The 10,150-nt window shown below is 36.3% G+C and overlaps 1 protein-coding gene across 2 annotated transcripts; it reads left to right on the forward strand.

The window, feature by feature from the left end:
• The first annotated feature begins 1,924 nt into the window (after window positions 1-1,924).
• LOC132563094 (ATM interactor-like) lies at window positions 1,925-9,985 on the forward strand. 2 transcript variants are annotated; one of them, XM_060227851.1, is made up of 4 exons: window positions 1,925-2,279; window positions 2,971-3,105; window positions 4,874-5,103; window positions 5,961-9,985. In XM_060227851.1, exons 1-4 carry the CDS (start codon window positions 2,049-2,051, stop codon window positions 7,984-7,986), a joined length of 2,622 nt encoding a protein of 873 aa, XP_060083834.1. In that variant the 5' UTR covers window positions 1,925-2,048; the 3' UTR covers window positions 7,987-9,985. The 2 variants fall into 2 exon arrangements, with proteins under 2 accessions (XP_060083834.1, XP_060083835.1); XM_060227852.1 differs by having other exon boundaries at window positions 2,174-2,279; window positions 2,976-3,105.
• Window positions 9,986-10,150: the final 165 nt, after the last annotated feature.

Raw genomic sequence — 10,150 nt, forward strand, 5'->3', positions numbered from 1 at the left:
CTAGTATCAATAACGTAACGGTAGCACAGTGATAAGATCCCTGCTCTCAGATGCAAAGCTCTTGGATCGAATACTCATATCATTCCTTTTTTGAGGGAGATTACATGGTGTTTTTCTATTTTCTATTTTGTTTCGAAAGGAAAAAATTAAATATGAAACAATTATATCGTTGGTTGTTTCAAATGTGGAATGATGTGTAAAATATAAATCTAATAATTTTTACATCGTCTCCAATCCCAAAAACGTCTGTGTATCTCTCTCTGCCTCTCTCTCTCTCCCACTACTCTCCCCTTCTCTCTCTTGTTTTCTGTTTTCTCTCTTTCCTTCTCTCCTCCCTCTCTATCTTGTTTTCTCTCTCTCTGTCTCCCTCTCTGTCTCTCTCTGTCTCTCTCTCTGTCTCCCTCTCTGTCTCTCTCTGTGTCTCTCTCTCTCTCTCTGTCTCCCTCTCTGTCTCTCTCTTTCTCTCTCTGTCTCCCTCTCTCTCCCTCTCTCTCTCTGTCTCTCTCTCTCTCTCTGTCTCTCCTCTCTCTCTCTCTCTCTCTCTCTCTCTCTCTCTCTCTCTCTCTCTCTCTCTCTCTCTCTCTCTCTCTCTCTCTCTCTCTCTCTCTCTCTCTCTCTCTCTCTCTCTCTCTCTCTCTCTCTCTCTCTCTCTCTCTCTCTCTCTCTCTCTCTCTCTCTCTCTCTCTCTCTCTCTCTCTCTCTCTTGGTTGTCTTCTGTTGTGTGGTTGTATATTTATGTGTAGGATGACTTATCTACATATAGAAACCTTTTTTTATAACGTATATTGATCAAAGTTGTTGTAAACATGCGAGGGGTCATAGACGGATGCGTTACAACTGCGTCATCCAACCAACGCCTCAATTATCTCGATGATGATGATGATTATGATGATGGTGATGATTATGATGATGATGGTGATTATGATGGTGATGATGATGGTGATGATTATGATGATGATGGTGATGATTATGGTGATGATTATGATGATGATGATGTGTGTTCCGGTGCTTTGTTAAACTCTTGCTACAGATACAAGAAACAAATTTAAAAACACGCTTCAGTGCAGACATTAATCAGGCAGTTCAAATTGCACATCTAGTTGATCAATTTGCGCTCTCTTTTAGGCAGAGCCTATTTCAAATAAAGTATCACTGGTCGGCTTGTGGGATGCCGAAGGCCATTTAAAAAATCTGTACGTTTCACAATAATACTGGTATAAATCTTAGTGCAGTGTGAAGGGCAACTGCTGAGCGTAAATGCATTTTTACGGTGTTTAAACCCCGAAAAAGTTGGTGTCGGTATATAGCCGTTCCCCTCTAAATTAAGGGGGAAAAATGTTAGTCATTAAGAAATCAGAGATAATCTCCTATAAATGTATGTTCAAGTAGTTGATTAAGTAATTTATAAGATATTTCAAGAGTTGTCGAATATAGTCTGGTCAGAGACGTATATATGTGTTATATATGAGTCTGGTCAGAGACGTATATATGTGTTATGTATGTCTCTGGTCTGGTGTAGCCCATAGACTAGACGACTTCCCCAAAACCAGGCCAGGGACTCATTTTCTCAAGTCAAATTCGAACTGGGTTCTCAACTGTAAATAGGAAAGAAGAGTATGACTTTGACCTAAATAAATTTTGTAATCAAAGAGAGAAAATGTTACAGGCGTGCAGAGACGTGTTATATATATATATATATATCAGAGATACATATATATCTGTAAGCAGGGACCCCCAAATTAGTTGGCTGTATTAAAAATCTGACCACACACAACAGACTTGACCGAATCGACTTTCTGTTAACAACTCGCTCCGGCCCTATCCTGTAAATCATCGTCCGATCATATCAACCTCGTACCGTGAAACTTCCGCTTCCGCTGAAGCTGGCAAAGCTGAGAGATATTTATGACTGAAGTCATGGAGTTATGTCACCGGGGTATATTAGTAAACATATTGTGGCTTTTCTGTGTACTCGAATATACCCATACTTCATAAACTGGATATGGTATCGATAGAGCGTAGGCCTAAGATATGGCAACAGTGTAAGGATGGCTGGAGCTGATAAAGGTCCAAACCAGGGCCAGACCCCCTGTGATCAGACAAAAAATGCTATGACTCTTGACAAGAGCAGAGGTGTTTGGATCGTATGTCCACCAGAGGATACATTCGGAGATGTCCAGTCTAATGTACCTTGTCCCATAGAGAACTGTGGTCAGATCCTTCCCAATACTAGCTGTCTACGTATGCACGTCACGAAAACACATGGGATTGTCGATCAGGTATAAACCACTGGGACAATCCTAATCCAATATGATCAAATCGTGCAAAAACTACTAGTTATCACCCTTCTCTCTCCCAGCTTGGCCTTCGTCAGACACAAGCATGTGTCTAAGCCAGTTTTTTTTCCATTCGCTCATTTGTATACATGTTAAAAAAACAGGAAAACTGCATATTCCTGTCAAGTTCCCCGACAAAGAATCGATCCAGTTTCCAGCATGATTTACACCCAGTTCTACCAGCTGAACCAAAGAAGCATGCTTCATTGAGCTGAGTGATAGAGACCGTTTTTTGCACTAAATACAAGTCACACCAACCTACTACTTTACACATGTATACAACAGACAGTAAACAAACAAAACAAGTATTTGTTTACAATAATACTATGATAAACCATAATATTCTATAATGTAAATCAATAACGTTCCACAGTATTAAGGAGTTTGACATTCTGTCAAATAGAAAATAAGAATCGTTCAAAAAATGGATTAGTTTTTAGAATTTACTTTGCAATATTTTTACCATTTATCAATAGAAAGCTATGATATGTGTACATTATTCTTTTAATTTTTGATATATGTTTATGTACATGCATGTCACTTTTTATCAAAAGAAGAAAAAAACCAATGTTTATAGATATGTTTTTTGTATAGTATCATTTTCATTACAATTTGTTTTTTTTCTCTTGTACAGAAAAGCAGTTCAGCGAATCGCAATAACAAAGATAAAAATGGAGACTTTCCCACAGAATATCATTGCCCAAAAACTTCATGTCCATATAACATTTCATCACCGAGACACTTTGCCTCCATGAAGCTGCTCAAACAGGTAAAAAACTACAGGAGTATAGTTATACTATATAGGCTGAAGTCAGACACATAAAAGTCAAATTTGCATTTTTTTGATGGTTTGTTATAGCTCCTCTGCCAAAATTAATGCCAGTTGCTCGTACAGCTGGTGTTAAGCGGTAATGACGGCTGACAGATAAATAAACTGATGTCCACTAGCTAGGACATCAGGAGGTTACAAACATTATGATTTAATCTGTCACTTTTATTTATATTGACTATAAATACAATCAAAAAGCTTTTCAGTAGTTACAGATACTTTTAATGATATTTCAGGTATTATTTTCAAATAGTAGCATGTATTTAATCAAAAAGGTGTTTTCCAATATAATTATATTACTGGAAGAGCTTCCAGAAAAATCATAGTTGTCTGTGGTTGTAATGAACTTGAACATTGAGGAATAGCTCTGAGATGTACTGTACTTCACATTATGTTGTTTTTACTCTTTTATTGCTCAGTCTTTAAAAGTCTTCATATCTCTTCATTTTTTAAGTGTTTTAGCCTCACTTTCATCTTCATTACACAAGTCTAGTATTTTCAGCATTATTGTAATGACAACCTTGTTTCCAGCCCGCAATGCCTTCATCAGTCTCCATCCTGGTCACAGCACCATGTAATACATTGGAATGTTAAGGAATAACTTGGACTTCACACTGTTGTTCGTACTCTTTAACATTGAATTCAATAATGACATCATCTTTATTTACACACCCACACATTGTAACATCACAATTAACAATTGGATAAGATAAAGTATTGCAACAGTGGCATTGTTTAATTTGTTGATGTGACATAGGTCAATATGATGGCAAAATTACCTCATATCATTGTCTTTCGATCTAGAATGTAATCACATCCTACTGAATGCAATGTTAACTCAGATTAACACTGGTAACTGGAATCCATTATTCAAAATATAAATATGCTTATGAGGCCCATTGGAAAGATTTGCAGATATACAATGGCCATTAAATATACTGTCCTTTGATTGTCTGATTTGTATTATCATACTTACACCCGGTTATCATATAATTTATCTGATTTGTATTATTGCACTTATCTTCTTTTATGATCTAATTTGTCTCTCATGTAGTGAATTCACATGTAATTTCATTCTGTAAGCCTCTTCTGTATTTGTTACTAGAATTAAAAATGGCCCAAAAAAGGCTTCCATTTGAAACTTGTCAAAATGTAATCTTTCCTTGTTTTCATTTTATCACAAAGGCACATTATAAACTTTTAAAACTCATTTCATAAAAAATCTCCTTTAAGGTCCAATCAGTACACATCTGTATTTATCAGTATTTAAATGTTTTATATATCTCACTGTACTTATTATATCTATATGGAAATAAATTCATGCTTGGTAATAAAACAACCTGTATTTATTGCAGTTTTATTTGAAATTCCAACAAATGACGTATCGTTGCCCAGTTATAAACCCATTCCAGAACACCTGGTCTTATTCTCCTTGTAATTTTTTAGGAGTTTTTGTGTAAATTTTTCTTTTGTTGATATTTCACCATATTTTCATCAAATTCGTGTTTGGATTATCCATTAAGATTTGGCTGATATTTCAATAATTGCGTTATTTTTTTAATTCATCATCCTCAGTTCTATTTTGAGTAAAAAGTTATGTGTTGAGTGGTATTTAGGACTACATGATTATATATAGAAAGGAGCAAATAATTTGGTTACTCAAAAAGATTTGATTTTGTTAATGAAATTACCTTCCCTGTTCTTCCAGCACTTCAATAAGGTCCACGGAGAGAAAAAGTACAAGTGTGGAAAATGTGGTGCTGCATTTAGCTTGAGTCGTGACAAAGATCGCCATGAGGTCAGATGTGGCGTTGTCTATAAGTGTGCAACTTGTCAGTGCCCCTACACCACACGGGAGGCTATGCTAACGCACTGTCAACGAAAGTCACATGACATACCTGCAGAGATCATCAAGGCAAGAGAGGAACTTGCAGCAAAGTCAGTATTTGAAACTGATACAATGTCAAATTCAGGTGGAAATGAGATTTTAAAATCATATACCAACTCACTGACATTGTATCAAAATATCATATTTTTTTCTAGATTATTTTGATAATGTACATAGTAAAAAATTTTAAAAAAGTAATTATGCTGAAATTAATAAGAACTTGTTGACTATGAATTAAAATGTAGAGTGTGGTCTGTCTTTTGACATTGAGTAAGGAAGATATTTTAAGTAAAAATTGGAGATTCAAGCTTAAGTTTTTTGACAAATATTTGCCACCACCCCAGTCTTAAAGTTACTGGAACAAAATTTTAGGTAGTTCACTTGATATTAATATAAATCTCAGTAATTCTTGTAAAATAAGATGCCATAATATTTGCCATTAAACCAGTTGTCTGGTAATATACCAATCAATGTCAACTGTTTGCTCGTAAAAGAGGCATCAAATTCTGTATCGTCCTTCTGTGTTACCGCCACCTACCTGTCTTTAATGAGAAGTTTGAATTTATTTACAATGGTAAAGTCTATTTTGCACATATCATTTCCTTGTGAAATGAAAAGTTCAGAGTGGCGAACAGTATATAACATATAATCAGAAAATCCAAATTAATTCCATGTACAATTAATCTGGATCAGCATTTGAAAATTTGGGTGGTTTGTATCAACCAGATACAAAATATTTGTATAAACTATATTTTCATCTATTAATAAGTAATGTAGAATGTCATCTTACCTTTATGGGATTAAAAAAGACAAGTTTAAGTTAAAAGTTGGTACTGACGCGGTGCAAAACCAATATGAACAGTATTGCAAACACTGGAAAGTAATGTGAATTTTCATATTTTCACAGAAAAATGAAGAAGTCAAAAAAACGACAGTTTGAGAACCAGCTTCCTGGCCAGGATCCCTTCCAAGGACAACCACCTCCTAAAGTAATTCTAGTTAACATCCAACCAACACCTCCAAGTCTTCAAACAAATCCAGGCTCACTGGGGACAAAGGTTACTCACCTCAAACCTATTCTTTGCAAGCCCACTCCAAACCTCAATGTGATCCCATTAACCACAGTCACTGTGACTGTTGACAATATCAAGGTCAAACAGAAAAAAGTAGAGGACAAACAGAATGCAGATAATCAGAAAAACTTACATGAAAGGGGAGATAATCATGGCAAAATGCCAAGGAATGAGAGTCATGTTTCAGGTGAAAATCAATTAGCAAATACTCAGACACAAGCTCTGCTGATGGAGACTGGAATGCAAACAAATGTGACAATTCCACAAAGGAAGACAACAGATCAACAACGAAATGCTGCACAGACACAGACATCAGGTGATCTCATATTACAGACTGCCATGGCAACTGCAAATATTCCAATTCATAAGTTGTCTGTTGGGACACAAATGACCCCAAGGTCCAAGGTCAGGGCACTTGAAAAAGGCAGGACCTGTTCCAGTGAAACGCAGACAGTTAATGAACAGACAGCCGTAAGGAAGCGTCGACGACGTAAAGGATCCCTCATAGGGGAACCACTAAGAATGGACTCAACTTCCCAAACATCAGCAGCTCACCCTCTAGCTCTCATCACAATGACAAGTGACTCCACATGTCAGGTTGAGAGTGTGGGGATGATGAGCACATGTGCACAGACAAATAGAATGGTGGATAACATATGTCAAACTCTTGCCATGCCCCTTCAAGATGTCATCAACCCTGACGATGTGTTTCTGTATTCTTCCTCAGCAGCACACAAAGTTACAATGGGTCCAAGCAACAGTCCTCCAAAAGACATGAACACTTTTATTTCTCCCACTTCCAATGCACCTGTGAACGCAGACAATGGAATGGAGGATTCTATGCGGATTAGAGTACCACAGACTTATTCTAGGCGATCAAGAGCGACAGGTAAACGTAGGAAAGCTGTTGCAGATTGTTCACCTTCTTTGGTACCTAATCAACACTCTGGTAACATGGCTGTTGAAACATCAAGAAGCCCAGTTTCTAACATTGGTTCCAGAGTTTCATTGAATAAAAGAAGTAATAACACCCAGGGCACATCCACAGATTTGGACCTGGGGGATGATTTTCAGAACTTTCTTATTTCAACTTGTAGAGATATATCTGTAGGAACAGATGTTGAAGATATACAATCTTCTGCCAGGGACATTGTTTACACAAAACGCATGCCATCATCATCTTTTAGCAATTTGGTGGAAGCATCTACCCAAGTTATGGATTCTATAAATACATCCTCTTCTGCTTCTTCACAATTTGGCATCACTCAAACAAGTGTATTTGGTGGTCAAACTTCAAAGGGTCAGGATGCTGGCTCAATGACCTCTGACTCCCAGCAAACTATTTCTGAGTTTGTTTCACTGACTGACTCTCAAGTGCAGACTTTGACCTCAGCATCAGACCTGGACTCTCTGTTACTACGGACAGCTCAGACTAATACCAATGCCTCTGACACGCTGATGGACATGCACACTCAGACCATCAATGACTTTGATATGTTTGATTTGTTAATGAACAACATGGAGACCCAAACAACTGATGACCTTGACCTGGATAACTTCACCTTTACCGACATCCAGACACAGACCATGTTTGATTTCCAGTCAGTAGATGATCCGCTTTCAACAATGGTAGGGGAAGATACACAGTCCTCAGCCACACAAACCACTTCTGTTCAACGAAGCGGGATGTCTACTGATGCGCTACATCAGAGCGAGGCTACCCAAACACCACAGCTCGGCTCTACCTGTCTCACTGACACAGAGACACAAACCACACTCCCTGGTCTCTTTTCCTCCACTGACACTCACACACAGACTACACTGGATGACCTTGCCAATATCTTTGCTCAGTTTGATTAACTAAGTGTGTAGTGACACTGTATATGATATACTGTAAGAGGTGATATTTTTGTGGATTCTTATCTTTACTATTTTCAAGGATGCAAATAAATCTCCAGCAATAAATACATTAAAAATAAAATGAATGAAATTAGGAAAAGGTGATATTTTTGTGGGTTCTTATCTTTGATATTTTCAAGGATGCAATAAATCTCCAGCAACAAATACGTTAAAAATGAAATTAATAAAAACTTCTTGTACATGTCAAAAATTGAGTGAAAATACATCTTTTCTGTTTTAGCCTTTGGCAAACTGCAAAAATTTGAAACCTTGGGGGGAAAAAACGTATTTGCCGTCGAATTTGAAATGTTAAATTGTATTAGAGACTTAACAATTCGAGGTAAATTGTATTTGGTGTGATCATGTCAAATTTGGTGTGGGCATTTACTGTTAAAGAACTTCAGGTTAAGCTTCAGTTAGGAAGCCTCAATTGATTATTTCTTAAATAAGGCTTCAATCTAATCCTGAAGTACCCAGATATATCCCACTGTAATTCATCTTTGTACGTAGTTAATTCAGAGTCTCATTATTCTACGATAAGTCTGTGTTACATGTCAATTCAGAGTCTCATTATTCTATAATAAGTCTGTGTGGCACATCAATTCAGAGTTTCATTATTTTACAATAAGTCTGTGTGGCATGTCAATTCAGAGTTTCATTATTTTACAATAAGTCTGTGTGGCATGTCAATTCAGAGTTTCATTATTCTATAATAAGTCTGTGTTGCATGTCAATTCAGAGTCTAATTCTGTAATAAGTCTGTGTTGCATGTCAATTCAGAGTCTCATTCTGTAATAAGTCTGTGTGGCATGTCAATTCAGAGTTTCATTATTTTACAATAAGTCTGTGTGACATGTCAATTCAGAGTTTCATTATTTTACAATAAGTCTGTGTGGCATGTCAATTCAGAGTTTCATTATTCTATAATAAGTCTGTGTTGCATGTCAATTCAGAGTCTAATTCTGTAAGAAGTCTGTGTTACATGTCAATTCAGAGTCTCATTCTGTAAGAAGTCTGTGTTACATGTCAATTCAGAGTCTCATTCTGTAAGAAGTCTGTGTTACATGTCAATTCAGAGTCTCATTCTGTAAGAAGTCTGTGTTACATGTCAATTCAGAGTCTCATTCTGTAAGAAGTCTGTGTTACATGTCAATTCAGAGTCTCATTCTGTAATAAGTCTGTGCAGTGAGTTAATTCAGAGTTCCAGTTCCTCTAAAATTAATTTTGAAATAAGATTCTGCAGCAAGTCAATTCGTTGTATTTAAGTACTTACCTATGATGATTATCATACTGTAAGGCCACATAGTGAATCAACTCAAAAGTCTTCACTGCCCATGGTTATTGTATATTAAGTCCAGTGACACCCATGATTATACTACAATAAGCCTATGCATTGAGTCAGCTCCTTGCCTCAGACTTGATCTATTCACATTTGGTCTTTTTTAAATCCTTTCCAGAATTCATCTTGACCCACAATCCTGATGCTCAAACACGGAGAGTGGGCTTTGGGACGGTGAGTCACCGAAAATGTTAGGAAATGTATATATCAATTCTATGAGTAAGTTTTTTAGTAATCTTGATTTACACTCTCTGCTATGAAAATTGAGAGGAAATGCCATGGCCAGCAGTCTGACTCCCTTGACAGGTAAACACTTCTGGTCAATATCAAATCTGTAAAATGAATTAGGTACTTCCATGGCAACAGACTGTGGTATAGAAATGTTTTTCTTGTTACATATACATGTATCTAAATATATATACTCATACTATTTATTTAAAGTGGGAAGTTTACCTTGTTGAAATATTAATATAATCTTAACTGACACTTAGACTAGACATGTTATATTGTACATTTGTGATAATCGTCCATTTGGTTACTTTTATTTTTCAGTTGGCTGTGCTTATTTATTTTATTGACATGAAATGTATTTGTTGCAATTAAATTATAAATTAGAAAACTCGTCACATGCTTTGTCATTTAACTCTATATTATAAGCATATTCATTATTAACCAAAACAAAAGCTTCATTTGTCAAATTTCATTACAAAATTATGTCCATAGTGACACCATTTTAACCTTTTGTGTACGTATAAGTTGTTATAGAGAATTGAAAAGTTAAGAAAT

The sequence above is a fragment of the Ylistrum balloti genome, unplaced genomic scaffold (assembly GCF_031769215.1).
Source record: "Ylistrum balloti isolate Yb309-2 unplaced genomic scaffold, AGI_CSIRO_Ybal_v1 Utg371582, whole genome shotgun sequence".
In the NCBI taxonomy this organism is placed as follows: Eukaryota; Metazoa; Mollusca; class Bivalvia; order Pectinida; family Pectinidae; genus Ylistrum; species Ylistrum balloti.

Bases quoted from the DNA above. Each gene is read 5' to 3' on its own strand.
- LOC132563094 (XM_060227851.1), top strand. From the start codon at position 2,049: ATGGCTGGAGCTGATAAAGGTCCAAACCAGGGCCAGACCCCCTGTGAT. The intron at 3,106-4,873 runs GTAAAAAACTAC...CTGTTCTTCCAG, and splicing joins CCATGAAGCTGCTCAAACAG to CACTTCAATAAGGTCCACGG. The intron at 5,104-5,960 runs GTCAGTATTTGA...ATATTTTCACAG, and splicing joins AGAGAGGAACTTGCAGCAAA to AAAAATGAAGAAGTCAAAAA.